Below are 21,991 nucleotides of genomic sequence, written 5' to 3' on the forward strand. Positions count from 1 at the left end.
ATGTTATCCACTTCCTCTTTACTTAGCGTTGGAAGTTGGTAGGTATCTAGGAAATCATTCATTTCTTCCAGGTTCTCTAGCTTGGTGGCATATAGTTGTTCATAGAAGCCTCGCATGATATGTGGAATTTCTGCAGTGTCTGTTGTGATATCTCCTCTTTCATTTACTATCCGATTTATTTGGGTCTTCTCCCTTTTTTGTTTTGTGAGTCTGGCTAAAGGTTTGTCTATTTTGTTTACTCTTTTGAAGAACCAACATTTACTTTCATTGATCTTTTGTATGGTTTTCCTATTCTCAATGTTATTTATTTCTGCCCTAACTTTAGTGATTTCTGTCCTTCTGGTTGCTTTAGGATTCCTTTGTTGTTCTTCTTCTAGGTCTTTAAGATGTGCAATCAGGCTGTTTATTTGTGCCTTTTCTTGTTTCCTATAGTGTGCTTGTATAGCTATGAACTTCCCTCTTAGGACTGCTTTAGCTGTGTCCCAAATATTTTGATAGCTTGTGTCTTCATTTTCATTGAACTCTTGAAACATTTTGATGTCTTCCTTGATTTCCTCTTTGACCCAGAAGTTGTTAAGAAGTGTACTGTTGAGCTTCCACATTTTGGGACTGTTACTAATCTTTTGTTGATTGTTAAGTGTTAGTTTAATTCCACTGTGGTCTGAGAAGATGCTTGGGATGATTTCAGTGCTCTTGAATTGGCTGATGCTGTCTTTATGGCCTAACATATGGTCTATCCTTGAGAATGATCCATGTGGATTTGAGTAAAATGTGTATTCCAGTTTCTTGGGATGAATGACTCTGAAAATGTCCAATAGTTCTAGTTTATCTATCTCTTCATTTAGCTACCTTATGTCTTTACTGATTTTCTTCCAGGATGATCTGTCAAGTTGAGAGAGTGGGGTGTTGAAGTCCCCTACTATGATTGTGTTACTGTTAATATATTGCTGTAGCTCTTTCAGTAGAAGTTTGATGTATTTAGATGGCTTCTCATTTGGTGCATAGATATTAATAATTGTTAATTCCTCTTGACTGACTGATCCTCTGAGCATTAAGTAGTGTCCATTCCTATCTTTTTTAGTCTTATCTATTTTAAAATCTACCATGTCAGATATGAGAATAGCATTTCCTGCCCTTTTTTGTGGGCCATTGGCTTGTATGATAGTTTTCCATCCTTTTACTTTAAGTCTGTGTTTGTCTTGTTGAGTTAGGTGGGTTTCCTATAGACAACATATTGTTGGGTTGTGTTTTCTGATCCATCTTCCTACTCTGTGTCTTTTAATAGGTGAATTCAGGTCATTGACATTTATTGATATCAAAGATTGAAGATATTTTAATGCCATTCTTGTAGAGTTTTAGAATGTTTTGATATATGTCCTATTTGTGGTGGTCTGGTTGTTTATAGGAGACCTTTCAGAACTTCTTTCAGGGCAGGCTTGGTGATGGTTGATTCCTTCAACTGTTGCTTGTCTGAGAACGTTTTGATGCCTCCATCTAGTCTGAATGACAGTCTAGCAGGATATAGTATTCTTGGCTGAAAGCCTTTCTCATTGAGCACTCGATAGATATCTTGCCATTCTCTTCTGGCCTGTAGTGTTTGTATGGATAAGTCTGCTGCTAATCTTATGGGTTTTCCTTTGTAGGTGACTCTTTGTTTTTCTCTTGCAGCCTTGAGGATCCTTTCTTTATCCTTATTCCTTTCCATTCTAAGTATGACATGTCTTGGTGTCTTTAGGTCTGGGTTAATTCTGTTTGGGACCCTCTGTGTTTCTTGAATCTTTATGTCTTTGATGTTGTCTAGACTCAAGAAATTTTCAGCTATTATGGCCTGGAGAATGCTTTCTTCCTCTCCTTCTCTTTCTTCGTCTGGTAAGCCAATAATGCGTATATTGTTTCTTTTGAAGTCATCCCATAGGACTCTGTTGTTGTTTTCAGCATCTCTTAATCTCTTTTTGAGATCTCTTACTTTTTTTTTAGTTGTCTCTAATTCATCCTCAATCTTGCTAATTCTGTCTTCAGCCTCATAGATTCTATTCTCTCTGCCCTCTACTGCTTTCTGGAGTTCATCTATTTTGTTGCCCTGCTCTGATACTGTTTTAGCTTGTTCAGCTAGTTGCCTTCTTAGCTCAGCGATTTCAGCTTTCAGCTCTCTAATAACCATGAGATTATTAGAATTTTCTTCCATATTCTCATTTGTTGTTCCTGCATTTCTGATTATACTTTTTTCAAATTCTTTACTCACTTCTGTTATTATTTCCTTAGCTAATGTTTGGATGTTGAACTCGTTGTTTTGTGCTTCACCCTCTGGAGGACTTTTAGCTGGACTCTTGTCCTGGTTCGAGTCTCCAATATTTTTTCTTGTTGTTTTAACCATTTTATATATTATGTTATGAGTTCCCTTTATCAGTACTTTTCAAATTATTGATCACTATTGCCTGGATTGACTTGTGTCTCAGTAATTTAATTAAAGGGTTTACCGTGGTGGAAGTTAACAGTTGTTTCAGTCCCTGAGTTGGAGCTCAGTGGTGTAAAAGCCTCTTTTTTTTTCTTCCCTGTAGGCTATGGGAGCCTGAGGGCTTTTAAACTATCAATAGGCTTCTTAGCTTAATCACTGACTCCTGACCAAGAGATAAAGCAGGGTGTGGCAGAGATAATCCAGTGGTTATGCAAAGAGACTTTCACAGCCCCTCAGCTATGCCACCGAGGTATAGGTCTTCTCCTGAGTATCCCGGTTAGATCTCTGTCCCCTGGTGTCCCTCCCTGTTGCTGCTCCAGATTCTGACGGTAGTAGCAATGGAGACTCAGAGTTGCACTTGGTGAGTCTCTGGGGAGTCCTTTCCTCCCTTCAGCTGTCCCCTTGTTGGTGGAACAGACTGGAGGTGGTGTCTCCACTGATAAACTGTTGAACTGTTAGCAGTCACTTAATCTCTCCTTAGGCCCCTCTCTCCTCTCTGTCACCAGCCACGCGTGTTTGTACTCACGGGTGATTTACTGGGTTCCTGTGGTCATTCTAGTCCTGTCTTGTTTCGGTCCGAGTGGTCTCCTTTGGTATTCCTAGTTGATCCGGGAGAGGAAAGGAGAGGAGAGGACCACCCTGACACTTGTAATGTCAGAGATCAAACTCTAGACCTTATGCTTGAGAGTTTAGAGCTTTATCCACAGCACCACCTCCTGGGTTGCTCGTGTGTAATTTGAACCTAGATCCATCCCTTTGGTGAAATCCTCACCCACCCCCACCTGCCAAGTTCTCTGGTCTGTGTGTCATGTCCTTCTACCATGTGAATTTTTCGTTAACCATTGCCTCCTCAGGTTCCTATGTGAACTACTACATAGCTTCCCTAACTATTCTCGACTCACCCTCTGCTATGCCAGGTTCTAGCCCCCCAGACAACATGGCAGCATCTTGTGCCAATAAGGGTCACATTATCCTGCCTAATAAGATGAGTACAACATTAGATAGTAAAGCCTCTCTGGCATCAGCTTTACAATCACCACTTGCATCAGCTCTGCTATTTTGCTTCATCTGCTGACCTGATCTGAACCCATACTCAGTTCTTTACTTCTGACACGTAGACTCTGCTTTAATGACCTGCCAGACAGGTTCCTGCCCAGTCACCCCACTACATTTCTTTGCTGACTGCTCCCAGTCTGTGGGAATTTTTCATTTTGGCTAGGGACTTGTGACATTATTTGATGTGAAATCTGGCTTCTCTGAAAGGCTGTGGAAATGTCCTTGGCTAGAAAGCTGAGAAATGGAGAGCAGACCAACTCTGAGGCTCTGGGGATTTCATATGCCTTCTCTATGGGGCCCATACATGGTTGACTTTGGGTAACTCTGGCATTGCCTTGTTAAAACTTCCTCAGAGAGCCAGAAAAGTGTTTCCCAAATGGTGCATTAATTCTCCATGTCTCTGTGAGCTGCCACACTGCAACCACTGGGAGAAGTGTAGGGTGGGGAGCCCCTGGGGTCTTTTCTTACTTCCAACTTAAGAGGGAAGAGGGACAGCAGTTGTTAAGCTAGGGAAACTTCAAGTCAGGGGCCCAAGAAACTGGATCATCATCTAAACAGAAGACAGAATTATATGATGTTTAAGTGTTTAGAATAATATGGGCCTAACTTTGAACCTTGAGTGCCACATTCTACCAATAAAATGGGGATAAAACTCCAGAGGATATGCAGAAATTTCATTACTTTTCTCTGTGTCTCAGTTTTCTCAACTGAAGATGAAGTTAATAACAAAACTTCACTGTGATGTTGGATATTAAATCAGTGCACGTAAGGTACTTAATCCAATGCTAGGGGTCCTGGGTAATGCACATCCCTTTGCCATGTGCAAGACTAAGCCCCAGCACCACACCAGCATTGCCATCACTCTAGAGGAAGCTCCAGTGCTGCGGTATCTTTCACTAAGAAAAGTGCTGGGCACATAGGGACTATTCAATATGCTATTGTTATTTTGAGTTTTGAGATTAAGTAATTTTTTAAAAGTATTTATCATTGGACCAATATACCTCAGTTACATTTAAAAAAAAAATCCCCATACACTCTAAGGCTCTGAGCTCCTGGCATCTTATGTAATACAGATGGAATTTAACTAAAAGATTTAGGGCTGGAGATTTCATAATGGTTATGCAAAAAAAAACTTTCATGCCTGAGGTACCAAAAGACCCAGGTTTAAACCCTAGCATCACCATAAGCTAGAGCTGAGCTATGCTTATTTATCTGTTTATTTGTTTGTTTTCTTATTTACGAGAGAGAACCAGAGTTCCAGCCTGACATATGTAATGTTGGAGATCAAACTCAAGACCTCTTGCTTGCAAGTCCAGCATTCTAGCCACTATGAAACCCCCAAAATCACAATATATACAATTTTTTAAAAATGAGAAATGGCAGGACTAGGCAGAGGAGACCTCTGCTTTGTGTCTGGAAAATAAAGAGGGGGGCCAGGTGATGGCACACTAGGTAAAGTGAACATATTACCAAACACAAGTCTCAAGTTTAAGCCCCGGCTCCCTACCTGTGGGGGAGCATGAGAAATTAGGTCTGCAGGGATCTATCTTTCTCTCCTCCATGCTCCCCCTTCTCAATTTCTCTCGGTCCTATATAATAAAAATTAGGGAAAAAACAGAGAGAACGAGAGAGAGAGAGAGAGAGAGAGGAAGGGAGGGAGGGAGGAAGAAAGAAAGAAAGAAAGAAAGAAAGAAAGAAAGAAAGAAAGAAAGAGAGAAGGAAAGAAAATACGACAGACACAGGTCCCAGCTGGGTGTGGGGGTGCCTGCAAAATGGCAGAGGCTGATAGGGTGCCCACCTTCTGCTTAGTACTGTGGATCAGCATTGGTGCTGATGCCAATTCCTCCTCTTTTGCAGGTTTCACAAGCTGATCTGGGGGAGCTTTGGCAGTGGGCTTCTGGAAGGCTCCGGAGTTATTGCAGGTGGCGGGGACAATGGCATGCTTACTCTATACAATGCAGCCCACATCCTGTCTTCCGGGAAGGAGCCCGTGATTGCCCAAAGACAGAAGCACACGGGGGCTGTCAGAGCTCTTGACTTTAATCCTTTCCAGGTACTGCCTTTTAGTTGATCCAACATACCCAAACGATGGAGCAAGAGATGTGAGTGGAAGCACACACTTGTCACTTGTGTTCTATTACTCTGAGTCCTTCCCATGCTCTTTTGAGGGAAGTTTTGGAAGTTCCCAATATAGGTCTCTTTCCCCCTTTTCTGTTCTCATCTTTCTTTTTTTCTTTTCTTCTTCTTCTTTTTTTTTTTTTTTAGATTTTATTTATGTATTCATGAAGGTAGAAGGAGAGAGAGAGAGAGAAAGAACCAGACATCACTCTGGTACATGTGTTGCTGGGGATTAAACTCTGGACCTCATGCTTGAGAATCCACTGTGCCACCTCCCGGACCACTTCTGTTCTCATTTCTTTCTGGGTTACTGCATCTCTGAAGGCCTGTTCTTTGTACAGGGCAACCTCCTTGCTTCTGGGGCCAGTGATTCTGAAATATTCATTTGGGACCTGAATAACCTAAGTGTGCCAATGACCCCAGGATCCAAATCGCAGGTGAGGAGGCTTCTGGAGCCATGACTTACAGTGTACCACTGATTTTCCCAGGGAAAGTCTTGAAATCTCGAGGCAAGCAGAGAGCAGGAGACTTTAGGCTTTACCACTGGAGGGCAATAAAGCGCCACAGGCTAAAGTGCTAACTAGCAAGGATGGGAGGGCAGCTAGTGTGTGTGTGTGTGTGTGTGTGTCTAAAAAAACAGAAATAAAAAAATAAAATAGATATAGAAGAGAAGTAGTGAGAGTACAGTTTATCATAGGAGAGCTGTGATAACATTGTAAAGCCATTAATATGTGTGCTACAGTCCTTGGGCTTAGTGGAAATGGGGACAAGAGTGGGACACCCAGACATATCCTTGTCCTTTGTCATGTGGGAGAGGTCTATGTATGTGGCTCACTCCTATCTTTTCCCTGTGTGTAGTTCTCTCATGTAGTTGGGGGACTCATGTATCTTCTGTCTCTAAGTATAACTGGGACCATCTTTTTCTTCCTGGTTTTTCTGTTTTATGCTTATAGTATCGTGGGGTAAGTTAAATATTAATTTTATAGCATTTTTCACTCTAAAAGTAGTGGTGCCTTTTCTTTCTGTCTTTCTCTAAGTGTGTTTATGTCCTCATCCTTCCTTCACATTTCTTTTTTCTTTTTTATTATTTTTTTCACTTTTTTCTTTTTCTCGTTCCTTTTGTCATAGACAAGAGGGCTTTTTTTAAAAAAAAAAAATCCTGACTCTATTCTATCAGGAGAACCTTGGGAGGAGTAATTCCAAGTGTGCTTGTCACTCTCCACTTCTACAGCAGTTTCCTAAAGGGTCCTCTCTGAAAAGTCAGTACCTACTCCCCCCGCCCCCGACTGCCTTGTAGCTTCACGTCTATCATTGGGTTTTCTGGGGGTGAGTGGGTGGGTAGGTAGGAACAGTAGAATATCAAATGTCTTTTGAAATCAGGAATGACAATTGTCCTACACCTCACCTTTCTTCCTACCTCAGCAGCCTCCAGAGGACATTAGAGTACTCTCTTGGAATCGGCAAGTTCAACACATTCTGTCTTCTGCTCACCCCAGTGGGAAGGCAGTTGTGTGGGATCTCAGAAAGAATGAACCCATCATCAAAGTCAGTGATCACAGCAACAGGGTGAGTCATGGAGACAGGGGACAGGCTTCAGCTCTGGCTTCTCTCACGCCCAGCCACCGTAATGGCTCTTCCCCAGGCCAGGCTCCTGCTTTCAGCTATTGCATGTGTGGGTTCAACTGCTTAGCGGATTCCCACAGAGAGTAAAAGCTTAGGGAAGCTTAACAGAGCCCTTCCAGTAGCTTCTATGCTTCTTTCTTACTCATGGTCTTCATTTATTCTCTGATAGCTGTCATATTCCCAGTCACATAAAAGAGACAAAAGCCTGCCCTCAACGTGATCCCACTCTAATTGGGTAGAAAGGATTTATAACTAGAAGAGTCTGGTTACATTGTCCATTGGGGTCTGCTTTGCTCCCAGATACACTGTTCGGGCCTGGCCTGGCACCCAGACATAGCCACTCAGTTGGTGCTCTGCTCAGAAGATGATCGGCTCCCGGTGATTCAGCTGTGGGACTTGCGCTTTGCCACCTCACCCCTGAAGGTGCTTGAGAGCCACAGCAGGTAGCATCTCAAGCCTCATTCATATCCTTGTTGGAGGGCGAGGGTCTAAGGAACCTAGGTAGGAGATAATGAGTGCCTTGCTTTGCTACCAAACATGCTCTCCTGGTTTCTAAGCCATCACAGTGAATGCATTCATCCAGTCCTAGCTTGAGGCCTCTACCAAGAGGAGTTCCCTTAGACCCTGAGGTTATGGAGAAGAGCCTGAAATTCGATCTTTTTTTTTTTTTTCCAATGTTTCTTTATTAATGAGAGAGTGGAGGAGAAAGAATAAGGGAACCAGACCATCACTTCGGCACACGTGATGCTGGGGTGGATCAGGACCTTTGTTTGAACAGTCCAAGGCTTTACCCACTGTGTCACCTGCTAGGCCGATGAGATTCAATTGGAACTTCACCAGAATGGGGTCATGAGTGGAACCAGTGTTTAGTTTCTCTAGGAGTCCCCAGACTCTGATCTTTTTTAATGTAATTAATAAGGTTTCCTTCTTCAAGAATTCTTCCTAATAGAAGAAGGAGAAGGTCACGAAGAAGAAGAAGAAGAGGAGAAGGAGGAGGAGAAGAAGAAGATGAAGGAGGAGGAGGAGGATGGCAAAAAACACCCTGACTCCTATGTAGCCAGTGAACAGACCTCCCTCTGGGTATAGCCCTTGGGGTCCACAGCAAAGAAAGCAGCCACATTGCCCCTTCTCCCACTCTTCCTGACTACAGGGCTGTGTTTCCTTTGTACCTCCTCCGGGACTTTTGAACATCAGGCCTTCACTACCTTCTTGGGCTAAAAACGCCCACAGAGATGGGTGTGTGCCTGATTTATACTGATTCATAGTCCCTGCTCTATAGCTGGGAAAGAAACAGGCCATCCTTCAGTGTCCAGTGGGCAGCAGAGTGTTACAACGCATAGTGCGGCCTCTGGGATTTGACTTGGCTTCTGGCTGCATGACTGCTCAAAAGTACATAGGGTACAAACTTCACTTGCAAACAGAGGTCAGACTGAGTTGAGATTTATCTTAAGACCTGAAAGGCATCCTTATCTTAGTATGCATCCCCAAAATGTTAGTTCCTCTTCCCTCCTTTTTTTTTTAAGGGGAATCTTGTCGGTGTCATGGAGCCAGGGTGATTCTGAGTTGCTGCTCAGTAGTGCCAAGGACAACCAGATCTTGTGCTGGAACCTAGGGAGCAGTGAGGTGGGTTGGCTATTGTGTGAGGAAGCTGGAATGGGAGATGGAAGGTGGAAGGGTCCCAGCTACAGCTGTGTGTTCTGTGTTATCTTACTGTAATCAGGTTTCCTGGACTGCATGGCCCCTCATGGTCTGTTCCCTCACACTAGGTGGTGTATAAACTACCCACACAGAACAGTTGGTGTGTCGATGTGCAGTGGTGCCCTCGGGACCCTCCAGTGTTCTCTGCTGCCTCCTTTGATGGATGGATCAGTTTGTACTCTGTGATGGGTAGGAGCTGGGATGTCCAGCAATTGAGACAAGTTGACAAGGTTTGAAGGGCTTGGTAGAGAATTATGGGGGTGAGGGGGCTATCTCTGTCTTGGGTGAGGGAAGAGCAGGACATACAGCCTGGGAAGAAGTGAAGAACATTAGAGACAGAGCTATTGGGCCCTGGGTTTGGGACCATCTGCCTGGAAGATGTCATTTCCTGTTACAGTACAAAGAAAACCTTCATCATCACTCTTGTTCTCGATGTTCCTTGTGGTATTTCAAGCCCACTAAACCCACATGCTGGAATCTTTATTTCAGAAGTGTTAACTATCTGAACTTCCTCTCTCTGGTAGATCCATTTTGTCTTACTCCATTGGTAGTCTTCCCAAGAACCTACTGCATGGCACCTTCACCCTCACTATTAGCCCCATCCCTGCTAGAATATGAGATTTCAGCCTCTGTGGGCCATATTGAGCATCTCCAGGATTCCCCCAAAAAACAGAGTGTGTAGATGAGTTTCTAACTTAGCTGCCAATTCAGGCTAGTGATGCAGGTGTCCTTTTGTTCCCAGATCTCTTCTTCCTTCAGCAAAGGCCAGCCTCTCCCACCATTGCAGGTGCCAGAGCAAGTGGCCCAAGCATCACTAATACCTCCTCTGAAGAAACCCCCAAAGTGGATGAGAAGGCCAGCAGGTGTTTCATTTGCAGTAAGCACATAGATTTATATGTGTGGTTCTATGTGAATATTAGTCAAGTATGCCATGCCCAGTATAGAACTGTTTTCTTTCTGTAGGAATTTCATTCCCCATGCCTGTTTCTTTAATCAGGTGCTATTCTGCCTGTTCAAGTGGGGAGTCACTATAGTTTATTTATTTAATTTTTAATTTATAAAAAGGAAACATTGACTAAACCATAGGATAAGAGGGGTATAACTCCACACAATTCCCACCACCAGAACTCTGTATCCCATCCCCTCCCCTGATAGCTTTCTTATTCTTTAACCTTCTCGGAGTATGGACCTAGGGTAATGTGGATGCAGAAAGGTGAAGGTCTGACTTCTGTAATTGCTTCCCCACTGAATATGGGCATTGACAGGTCGATCCACACTCCCATCCTGTCTCTCTCTTTCCCTAGTGGGGAAGGATTCTGGGGAAGCGGAGCTCTAGGACATATTTGTGGGGTTGTCTGTCCAGGGAAGTTTGGTCAGCATCATGTTAGCATCTGGAACCCGAGTAATGAGGGTGAACGGTTCACATTCCGTGCCTGATGTCTCTGGACACAGTCTGAAGTGAAGCATGCTGAAGTGGTACTCATTGGCAGGTAGTTACTATAGTTTCCCCCTCTACCCCTCTACTCTGTTATGCCAGTTCTGCTTGAAAAAATTTAAAATTATTTTGTTTATAGAACTGATGTGTAGCTTAGATTTGTGCCATAGGAATGAAAAGAAGGATTCTGAGTGGGAACACTCATTAAAAAGGAGGTCTTAGGAGGGGAAATAGTGAATGATCAGAGAGTGAAGCAGTAGTCGTTACCCATGACTGTGGTGGGAATAGCCTAAAAAACTTTAAAAAATACTGGTGGCCAGTTCCAACAGATTCTGACTTTATTGTCTAGGGTATGTCTTGGTGACTCTGGGTAACTTGCTAGGTGGTTTCCATGTGCAGCTGAGTTTGAGAACAGCTGAAGGAAGGAGCTTTACTAAGCTCTACTGTTGTGCCAGATTCCTCATAGAAAGTACCTAACCTGCAGAGGTAGATAGCATAATGGTTCAATTCCCCCACACCACCATAAGCCAGAGCTGAGCAGTACTCTGGTATATAACATAAAATAAAATAACAATTAAAAAGAAGAAAGTACCAAACCTGACAAGAAGGATGCTTGGGTGGGGTTGTGATGGGAAGAAGAGAAATGTACTGGGCATTTTGGGACTGTTGGGTGATCAAATAAGTGAGCAGGGAAAGAGACACTGGAGAGGCAGGCTTGGCCTTGATTTGGGAGGGTTTTGTGTAGTACAGGCAGAGAAGCTTAAGTCCTTTCCAGTACCTTGGGAAGCCATTCAGTCTCTTGAGAAGTTGAAGTTATAGGATAGTAGTCTAAGGCTTGGGTTGGAGAAGGAAAAGCAAAGCAAAACAAAATCTAGCAGTCTATTCTAGTAATTTAGGTGTGCTAGCACTAGGAACGGGGCCTGGGGGACTTGCATGAGATCACTGACCAAGAAAAGGAAGGTAAGATTTTCTGTCATTGAGCTACAGTGATAATGCTGAGGTGTTTAGTCTAGATGACTACGACAGTGGGGGTACCAGGACAATTAAGTATGGTGTCACATTTGCTACTAGTTGCTCCTCTTCCACAACCCCCTACAAGTACTGTTACTACGTAACATGTTAAATGATTTAAACCAAAAAGGGCAAATACCAGATGATCTCATCTAATAGGTGGAACTTAAGAAGTAAAGACAGGAAAGGAAAACACAGTGTGATATTTGAACTGAGTAGGATGTATTGCACCAAAACAACAGACACTGGGGGAAGAGAGGAAGGCAGAGGATGGAGAAGACATTGGGGTCTTGGTGTAGGATGGCGGAAAAGGACCTAAATTGGGGGTGAGAGTATTCTGTAGATACCTATCACTGGGAGATTCTTCTTCTTCTCCTTCTCCTTCTCCTTCTCCTTCTCCTTCTCCTTCTCCTTCTCCTTCTCCTTCTCCTTCTCCTTCTCCTTCTCCTTCTCCTTCTTCTTCTTCTAGCGTTTGCCCTTCTTCTGTAGCCAGTCAACAGCGTCAGGTTGAGCCTGATGTAAAGTTTTGAGACCTCCTTTGAATCTGGAGAGGTAGCAGTCGTTGACTATGTGGGTCATAGTCTGTCTGTAGCCGCAGGGGCAGTTCTGGTCGTCTCTGGCTCCCCAGCGATGGAACATAGCGGCGCACCGGCCATGGCCTGTTCGATAGCGATTGAGGAGGGCCCAATCATAATGTGCTAGGTCAAAGCCGGGTTGATGCTTGCAGGGGTCTGTGATGAGGTGTTTGTTCTTTACCTCAGCTGACTGCCAACTCTGTTTCCAAGAGTCTGGAACAGAGAAGTTCAGTGTAGGCATAGGGGACCAGATTGGGTGACGAGACGTCAAGCGTTGGACAGGGTGGGCGAAGATCTCCGCGTATATTGGCAGGTCCGGTCGAGCGTAGACGTGGGAAATGAACTTAGATGATGCCACATCCCGACGAATATCTGGCGGGGCGATGTTGCTAAGAACTCGCAGCCATGGAACCCGGATGGAACGGATGGTTCCAGAAATTATCCTCATGAAGGAATATAATTTGGAATCGACCAAGTGGACATGGGGGCTATGGAACCATACTGGGGCACAGTATTCTGCAGTGGAATAGCATAATGCCAGAGATGATGATCGTAGTGTGGAAGCGCTCGCGCCCCATGAGGAGCTGGCCAGTCTTGCAATGATGTGATTCCTCGCGCCCACCTTTGCTTCAGTTTTTATGAGATGTTTGTGAAATGACAGAGTGCAATCGAGAGTAACGCCAAGATAGACTGGCTGGGCTTCATGCCGGATTCTCGTATCGCCAAGCTGCACATTAAGCTCACGTGAGGCCGAGGCATGGTGTAGATGGAAAACAGATGATACCATTTTTGCAGTGCTAGGAATTAGTCGCCATTTTTCACAGTAATCAGATATCAGAGACATGTCTTTCGTGAGTGTTTCCTCGAGGGTGTCGAACTTGGATGCCTGAGTTACACAGCAGATGTCATCGGTGTAGATGAACTTCCTTGAAGAAGTTTCTGGAAGAAGAAGACTGGGAGATGAGAAATTATACCTGTGTAGCAACAACAACTGTACTATAAACCATAGCCAGCCAATAAGATGATAAAAACAGAGTAATTATGCACTGTACATGGGATTTTAGTATGACATGTTAATGAAAAGAGCATCTAAAAGATGTGAGGCATGTTATAGCTGTAAAATTGTACAAATTCATTGAAGATACTTGAGATGAAACTGAAGTTGAGAGATGAATAACCCACATTTTGCAAAAATTCTGTTCTACTTGTTTCTCAAAATAATTCCATCATTTTGAGAAAGGATCTACAACTCATGGGTTATATCTGACTCCTAGCCTGTTTTGTTAATAGTAGTATTGAAACAAAATGAAGTTTTGTTCTTACTTATTTCTTACGGGATGATTGGGTGACTTGGTATTAATGTTCATCTTGAAGGTATGGTCACAATCTTTTTTTTTTTTTCCTCAACTAGTTTGGTGGGAAGCTGGTTACCTTTGGCCTCCCCAGTATCCCTGCCCATCAGGTGCCACAGTCTCGCCTCCACCTAGTCTATATCAGTCAAGTCACCACAGAATCTGAATTCCTGATGCAGTCAGCTGAGCTTCAGGAAGGTTTGGGGTCAGGAAACCTCCTGAGTTATTGTCAGAATAAGATTCGGCAAGCGTCAACACCAAGCGAGAAGATGCTTTGGCAATTCCTGCAGGTAGGAAACCTGAAGGCTAGCTGTTCCATTGTTTCCCCAAAGTCAGCAGCTCCCAACCTCTGTCCACTCCAGAAGATGCCCAACCACACTGTGAGCCAGATGACAGAGACTCTCACCTCTGTTAGGTTTTCTTCTACATGGCATTCACCCTCTTGAACACAGAATCCTTGTCCTATACCAGAAGCTCAAAGGTCACTTGCAGCTGGGGAGCTAAGGGTCATAAATGACATTTGCCCTTTTTTTTTATTGTGAGTGGTAAAGTCATGGATACTTTATCATATTGAAGGTGAAGGAATTCCTGATACCATGCCAAAGGACATAGGGGAGAAGAAGGGAAGGGAAAGGAAGGAGAAGGCTGACTACAAAAGTACTTTATCATGAGAAGCCTTTGAGTTTGTTTTAAGCATTCCAACACAAGCCATTGTGATGGGATTCAGGGATCAAGTCCTACACTACTCTGGAGGTATGACATCAGTTCTAGTGCTAATTAATTTCAAGTTGCCAGTGATAGTACTGTTGATGGCAATGAGCAAATAAGAGGAGAACGTGAAGGAAGCAAGATAACTAACCAACTTGATAGGTTGTGAAAGGGTTATTCAAATTTTTTAATGTTGAGGAAAATGCAAATAGGACATAGCCTATCCCAAAGAACTGAAGAAGGACTTGGGGGGGTCTTTGTTTCAGACTTAGTAAAATTTATAAAAGTAAACACCAGAAATAAAAGAATGAGACATGAATTTTAGAAAGTTCCTCATTTACAGGGTGAAGCTAGAAAAAGATATAGTAAGAAAAGAATAAAAAATAATGCAGTTGTTGCAACAGGATCCAGCGAATAGCTCCAGGAATGGTGGGGTGGGAAAAAGAACAGGAAGTGGTGGACTGGATAAAGCATTAGAAACTCAAGTGTGAGCCCCAGGTTCAATCTCTGACATTGCATATGCCAGAGTGATGCCCTAGTTCTTTCTCTTTCTATCACTCCGATTAGTAAATGAATTTTTAAAAAGAATAGATGGAGTGATCAGAAGTTTAGCTTTTACTCTGCTGAACAAAGGAGGCAGGGTATCTGATTTAAAAGTTATCCAATAGCTGTCCATTTGATGGTCCTAATGGGTATGAACATTTCCGAGGGAAGAACATGGAAGGAAGGAACACTAAAAGACCATAAAAATGACTGTAGACAGATTTCATGTTTCAGTGTGGGGTTCAGCCCAGGCCTTAACCCAGGTTTGGGTAGGGCTTCAGGAAGCCTTGGCTTTCAGTATCTGGGACATTGTGTGGGTAAGCTGACTTTATGTACTGTAGTCATGCAACTTCATCAGAGTCTAGATAATATAACCAGAGTTGATCAGTGCCATGGTTTAAAAAAAAAAAAAAAGAAAGAAAGAAAGAAAGAAAAGAAAGAGAGAGAAGAAAAAAGAAACCCTCACAAGAACTCATATCTCTTGTTTCTGGAATATCTACAAGGGACCCAGTCAATCAGTCCTAAGAGTTCTTACAGTAAGTGAAGCCCAGCGTATGGTGTTCATATGATCATTTTATAGTTCATATAGTTCTAATCCAGATGCACTTTACCAACCATACACAATGTTGCCTAAAATGTTTCTGACCTTTTACTCTTATGGGCTACTAGGGTAACAGATCTAGAAAATCAACTCATGATCTAATTCTCATCCAAAAGCAGACAAGAGTTTTGACACAATGCCCACAGTCCAGTTGAGATCAAATCTGTGGAGAGAAGGAAAGAGATGACTTTTGTCTCAGCAGTGCACTCACTTCTGATAGTACCGAAATCTCAACGGGAGGGTACACTGGCACATATGGTTAGCTTGTGCAGGAGAGGATCATTTGCATTCATTTCATGGGGACTTCTGTCTTCTGTGGCTCCTTAGGTGACCTTAGAGCAAGACTCCAGAATGAAATTCTTAAAACTGTTAGGATACAGTAAAGATGAGCTCCAGAAGAAGGTATGTGGCTTTCATATCAGAAACATCTACATAGTACAGAGAATAAGAGGCTCTTCTTTTTTTTCACCAGAGCACTGCTCAGCTCTGGCTTATGGTAGTGCGGGGGCTTGAACCTGGGACTTTGGAGCCTCAGGCATGAAAGTCTTTTTGCATAACCATTATGCTATCTACCCCTGCCCTAAGAGGCTCTTCTTATCTGATGAAAGCCAACTACAAGATGGTTTCATTTATATATGGAACCTAGAGAACTGATATGCATGAACTTGCAAAAAAAAAAAGAAAAAAAAACAAAACCCAACCCCAACACAACACAAAGAAGCAAACAAACTGTTTCTAAGATTCTGTGAGACGTATGGTGGTTATCTTTGGGAGGTGGAAAAGTAGGGACACAGAATTTGGTGGTGGGTGTGGTGTGGAACTATACATTGTAATCATAATTTTGTAACCCACTATTAATCACAAGTAAAAATGGGGGAAGAGGTTCTTATCAATGAAAATATCTCTTCCTGGGCTTTCTTTTCTTTCTTTCTTTTTTTTTTAATAGACCTGCTTCACTACTAGTGAAGCTTCCTCCTTGCAGGTGGGGAGCAGGGGCTGGAATCCAGGCCCTTGCTTGGGCCCTTGCACTTAGTTCCTGGGCTTTCTTGATGCATATATGAACAGCTTACCTCCCAGTATTTATCATTTTCCTAGGAAAATAGCTCAAAGATCTCAGAGAGTTCAGTTTGTTGGGTATGGAGGTAGGAAGAAAGTATAATGCTTGCTTGACCTTGTGCGGGGAAGTGGGACTCATCTGTCTCTCCCTACAGGTGGCTACATGGTTGAAGAGTGACTTGCAGGGTGAGAGCCCTCAGCCCAAAGGAGATAACCTCAGTAGTAACAGAGAACATGTCTTCTGCAGCCAGGTATAATAGGAACCAGGCTAGAGTAACACACACAAAAAAATCTGTATTTTGGGTACCTTCCCTTCCTAGTCCTTTGCTTTGCCCTCAGTTTCTGAAGAAGTCTTCAAAGTCCTCATTTTCTTGGATCCAGAGTGAGATACAAAGTCTATAACCTTTCAGGGTATGACTTTATCAAGTATGAGATCCCTTACTAAACCTTACCTGATTAATCTTTCAGAATGGCCCACTAAAGGCTAAATAGAACTTCCCAAAAGAGCTATTCAGCTAGCTCTCTGTCTTTGGGTTTGTTTTCTAAGTAGCCATTTCCATCCCTCCTCATGCAGGGCTCCAAACACACCACTGAGGAAGCCTCTGATTCCTCAACCTTCTTTGACGATCTGGTCCCTCAGAACCTGACTCCATGGCAGATCCCTCTCACAGAAGGTACCCTCACCCCAAGGGAGAGAAACTCTGCTTGTGAGTAGTTGGGCTTTGAGTTAGGCTCGAGGATGGTTCCTTCTTGTTTTCTGCCTCTGCTTCCCTCCTACCATCACAGATGTTACATGAGTCTGTTACTGGTTAGAGGTCTCCCTGCCTGAAGAACTTCATGGGTGGGTCCTTCCTACGGAAGGCCTTCTGCCAAAATACTGTTTTCTATTCTTCTATCTTCTTGTTTAAAGAAGGCTTGACTCTCTACTTACTAAACAACACACATTCATGTATTACACCAGTGATTCTACCCCATGAGCTACTCCATCACCTTGGGATCATCTTTAGAGTGTGACTACTAGGCCAGGGCACCCCCAGGGTACCCCACTCCATTTGTTGCTAAGGAATAATAAAATATGAGAGTTTTGTTTGAGGCAAAGGAGACAGAATGATACAGAGATATTGCAGCAGTGCTGTGGGCTCTGCAGGGGAAGGAAACTGAGGGCAGGCTAATGTGGAGTGGATGCCTCTTCTGCAGATACAGATGGACTCCTGAGCCAGGCCCTCCTGCTTGGAGAGTTGGGCCCTGCTGTGGAGCTGTGTCTGCAGGAAGAGCGCTTTGCTGATGCTATCATTCTGGCCCAAGTTGGGGGCGCAGAACTGCTGAGGCAAACACAAGAACACTACTTGGCCAAAAAGAAAACCAAAATCTCCTCGGTAATTGCCCACTGTTGGGGGTGCGGTGGGAGGAAGGAGGTGACTTGGATGTTGTGAGGTGGATGTTCATATCTTGGGATGTGTTTTTATATATTTATTTATTTATTTATTTTCCCCTTTTTTGCCCTTTTTTTTTGTTATTGATGTTGTTGTTATTGATGTCATCACTGTTAAATAGGAGAGAAATGGAGAGAGATGGGGAAGACAGAGACAGGGAGAGAAAGATAGACACCTGCAGACCTGCTTTACCACCTGTGAAGCAACTCCCTTGCAGGTGTGAGCCAGGGGCTCAAACCAGGATCCTTACACCAGTCCTTGCGCTTCGCACCATGTGCGCTTAACTCACTGCGCTATTGCCTGACTCCCTGGAATGGTTTTTATAGTCAGTATCTCCCCCCGTATCTGTCTCTGTCTCTCTCTCTCTCTCTCTCCATATATATCCCCACTCCTACTTCATCAGTGGCCTAGCAGGAAGCCTGTTCATGAGAGGCTTATCACATCCCTGAGCATGACTCCTTTGGTCAGTACTAGATGCATAGCTGATGGCCTCCTCCTCTCTCTGTCCATCACAGCTTCTGGCCTTTGTTGTGAGGAAGAATTGGAAGGATATGGTGTACGCCTGCAGCCTACAGAACTGGAGAGAGGCACTGGCTCTGCTACTGACATATTCGAGGCCAGAGAAGTTCCCTGAACTCTGTGGTAGGTGACCCTAAACTTTAGTGTGGAGCTGGCAGACACACCGAGGGAGGAGGTGGAGGTGCAGCCCAGGCTGTGGGAGGCCAGGCCATACTGTCAGGGCCTACAGAGTATGCCTCCACTTTCAGTAGTTATCATTTATTCTCAGTTGTATTTGTTCTTCTCACATCTTGGTGCAAGCATTTTGTTATTTACTGTAGAGCAAAGGTAGCCTCAGTGTTATCTAAAGCCGCTAAGGCTACATGTCCCATAGCTCACGATCCTCCACCTACTTCCAAAAAGGAAAAGGCAGAAGAGCATATGTGCATTAAAGAATTTTTCCATCTCTCCGCAGACATGCTGGGTACACGCATGGAACAGGAGGGTGACGGGGCACTAAACTCTGAAGCCAAACTCTGTTATGTGTGCTCAGGGAGTGTGGAGCGGCTTGTAGAGTGCTGGGCAAAATGTCACCAGTCCTCATCCCCCCTGGCCCTACAGGTATCTCTCTCTGCAGGACACTGGGTGCTCCATGCCAAGTCCTTAAGAGAGTCGAGGAGTGGTGATAAGCAGGGACATCAGAGGCATGTTTTTAAGATAAGCAGGCTGGACAGAGCAGTAGGGAAGAGAGAAGAGCCTTATGCATATAGGTCCTTCTTCCAAGGATGTCATTTCCTTCTCTCCTTCTCAGTGTTAGCTGAGTAGTAGTTACTTGGTATTAACCATCGTGATTTTTTTCCCAATTCAGCTTTTGTTATAAATGTTTACTCTTTGAGTGATTGCTTTCTCCTTCTATTTGTGCTATGAAAATACTGTGGTTTTATACATTGTACCATACTTAAGGGACCAGAGAAAGGGTATGTGGAGGGGTCACAGATTTATGGAGAAACAAAGTCATGCATGAAACAATAGTGTAACAGGGTCTGAAATTGTTGATGTATGAGAAGAAAGGGTACAGAAATCAAAAAGAGCATTCAGATGTGTATGAGAGTCTAAGACCCAGATGGACCCAATTGAACCTAAAGCCTGGAAGATGAGGACAGGTGGCCCTTCCTTTTACCATGTTTCTCATGTATCATTGTCAGCTTCCCTCATATCCATACTGGGAAACCCATGGGTGAACTTCCAGGGTTTAGGTGTGCTTTGAAAAGGACTGACTCCCTTCATTCTTGCATTGTAGGATCTGATGGAGAAGGTGATGGTCCTTAACAGAAGCTTGGAGTCACTGCCAGGTCCTGATGGGATGAGCCCAGGTCCTGCCACAACCTACCGAGTCACTCAGTATGACAACTTCCTGGCTTCCCAAGGCAACTTGGCCACTGCCATGAGCTACCTGCCGAATGACAGCGTTCAGGTAAGTAGGGCCAAGTGGAGGGAGCATTCCATTCAATCATAGAGCAGTGACTAAACTCTTCCATGCCCTAGGCACTATGCTAAATGCTGAAACTCCCAGGATGAATAAACTCTGTTCCCTACAGAAGCTCAAAATGTCTGGGGCATGGGGGATTAGCTGTCTACAATTTGCAGTACTATCACAAAAGCTTACATTAAGTGCTGTGGAACTGCAAGGGAAGCTGCTAGTTTTGCTTGGTGAACTCAAGGTTAACACTATGGCTAAAACATTTGAAGTGACCCTTCAAAGAGGAGTAATTTACTAGGGGCTGGGAGATAGCTCATCTCACCAGGTGCAAGAACCTAGAGGTTCAAGCCCCACTTCAAGGCACCACTTGGGAGCACATGGGTGGCACCAAGTGAAGCTCTGTAGGTGGTGGTGGGGGTGGTGCTGTGGTTTCTCTCCTTCTTTCACACACACACAAACTCTCTCTCTCTCTCTCTCTCTCTCTCTCTCCCTCCCTCCCTCTCTCTCTCTCTCTCTGTCCTTCTATCTGAAATAAGAAGAATGAAAAACTCAGCCTAGGAATAGTGGAATCATGAAGGTTCAAGGCTCAAGTCACACACATGCATGCTTGCGTGCACCCCCCCCCACACACACACACACAAAGTAGCATGCCAGCAGACAGACATCACAACAGAATAACAACAAAAAAGGAGGCTTGACAGGTCTAGGAATTTTTAGTCACCTAAAGTGGCTAGAGCATAGGGGGTTAGTTGAAGTTTGGATAGTATATGAAACAGGCTTTTAAGAAAAGGTGCTTGCTTCTTTGGATTTTAGTTAACAATAGTTCTTCATTATTTCAACATTTAAAGCTACCAGTTGAGCAGCTGCGAGATCGACTATATCATGCCCAAGGTTCTAATGTCCTGGGCCAACCACCTCCCCCTTTCCCCTTCCCACGGGTTATTGTGGGAGCTACCTCCTGCCCTAGAGATACAACAGCTTACAGATTGCGGTTCCAGCCTTCTCACCAGGTAAGACTATATTTGTTCATTTAAAAATAAAATGAGAATTCTGGACTCCATAAAACATAGATTGTTATTTGTCTAATAACTGTTAATATAACAACTACTACACTCTTAGAATGATGTGTAAATCATAATACTTGTACTTAGTATTAGCTCCTAATCTAGTGAAAAGATAGATTTATAAAAAATAACTACACCGGGGTGCATAAATGCCTTGAGAGGGGTATGATAATTTTCCATGGCTTACAGAAGAAAACATTTACTTGGGGAGGGGGAAGGAGCAGAGTTTAGGCAGTGCTGCAGAATGAATATGAAACTTGATTTGAGTCTTGAAAGATTAATGTTTTTTTCTTTATTGGGGACATGATGATTAAAAGTGTTTTAAGCAAAGGAAGGGTTAGGTGAAAGCTGGGCAGAGGGAATGGAATATGCAAAGGCACTTAAGTGGGGGTGAGCAAAACAGGTTTGGAGAACTTTTATTTTGTGAACTTTATCATGACTGCAGAATAGTTGTTTGTGGCAGTGGAGTGAGGTTAAATAAAACTACAGGTTCTGTTGTATCTCTTTTTTCATCCCTACACTTGATTACTTGTATCTTCTCTTTTTAGTTTTTTTTTTTGTCAGTTTCTGTAGAGCTTTATTAATTTTATTGATTTCTTGGAAATCAAAATTTATATCACTCATTTTTATCTACTGTTTTTCTATTTTCAGTTACTTACCTTTCATTTCCTGTCCATGTACTAACCCTTTTTTCTCCTCACAGGTACCAACTGCATCTCCAAGGCCAAGGATTTCCACACCTCACTCATCTCTAGTGATGTCCTTGACTCCTTCCGACCCTAGCCCTTCCCAGGGTTCCAGAATGCAGAATATCAGTGACTGTAGAGCACCTGGGCCTCAGGTAGCCCAGTCTTTGTCCATGAGCCCTGGAGTAAGGCCTGGTAAGTGACTAGAGATCTCTCTAGGCAGAGAACAGAGGAAAACTATTGCATGGCCAGGATGGATTTGGGAAGCAATATACCTATCTAGTGAGAAGGTCTTAGCATTTGAAGTCTGAATTATCAGACTGTCATTTACTGGCTTTGTTATCTGTGAGTGATATACTTACCTGCTCACTCTTTTGAAAGATGGAAGTAGTTGTTCAGTTGGTCAATTCAACTCCAAAGGATTGTTTTGAGGATCAAATAAGGAATATAATTACAAGTACTATGTAAATAGTAGGTGTCCACACATGTGCATTAATCATTATTATTTTTAAAAGTTGCTACCATCTTCCCTGCTGGTGTGCTTTGAGTCCCCCAAATTGAAATTTGTTGGAAAATAATTTATTTCTTTGTTCCATTTC

The 21,991-nt window shown here is 43.4% G+C and overlaps 1 protein-coding gene across 1 annotated transcript in view; it reads left to right on the plus strand.

Annotated features, from left to right (window-relative positions):
* SEC31B (SEC31 homolog B, COPII coat complex component) overlaps window positions 1-21,991 on the plus strand; it is a 35,435-nt gene that overhangs the window by 9,743 nt on the left and 3,701 nt on the right. Inside the window, exons 4-20 of the mRNA XM_007530294.3 lie at window positions 5,369-5,564; window positions 5,971-6,066; window positions 7,052-7,195; window positions 7,553-7,695; window positions 8,776-8,875; window positions 9,019-9,180; window positions 9,693-9,827; window positions 13,383-13,613; window positions 15,503-15,577; window positions 16,387-16,482; window positions 16,806-16,905; window positions 17,429-17,607; window positions 18,180-18,306; window positions 18,638-18,783; window positions 19,463-19,636; window positions 20,491-20,652; window positions 21,410-21,587. Of these exons, the coding sequence (XP_007530356.1) occupies window positions 5,369-5,564; window positions 5,971-6,066; window positions 7,052-7,195; window positions 7,553-7,695; window positions 8,776-8,875; window positions 9,019-9,180; window positions 9,693-9,827; window positions 13,383-13,613; window positions 15,503-15,577; window positions 16,387-16,482; window positions 16,806-16,905; window positions 17,429-17,607; window positions 18,180-18,306; window positions 18,638-18,783; window positions 19,463-19,636; window positions 20,491-20,652; window positions 21,410-21,587 (2,444 nt within the window). The remainder of the gene's footprint in view (window positions 1-5,368; window positions 5,565-5,970; window positions 6,067-7,051; window positions 7,196-7,552; window positions 7,696-8,775; window positions 8,876-9,018; window positions 9,181-9,692; window positions 9,828-13,382; window positions 13,614-15,502; window positions 15,578-16,386; window positions 16,483-16,805; window positions 16,906-17,428; window positions 17,608-18,179; window positions 18,307-18,637; window positions 18,784-19,462; window positions 19,637-20,490; window positions 20,653-21,409; window positions 21,588-21,991) is intronic.

The sequence above is a fragment of the Erinaceus europaeus genome, chromosome 14 (assembly GCF_950295315.1).
Source record: "Erinaceus europaeus chromosome 14, mEriEur2.1, whole genome shotgun sequence".
Taxonomy (NCBI): Eukaryota; Metazoa; Chordata; class Mammalia; order Eulipotyphla; family Erinaceidae; genus Erinaceus; species Erinaceus europaeus.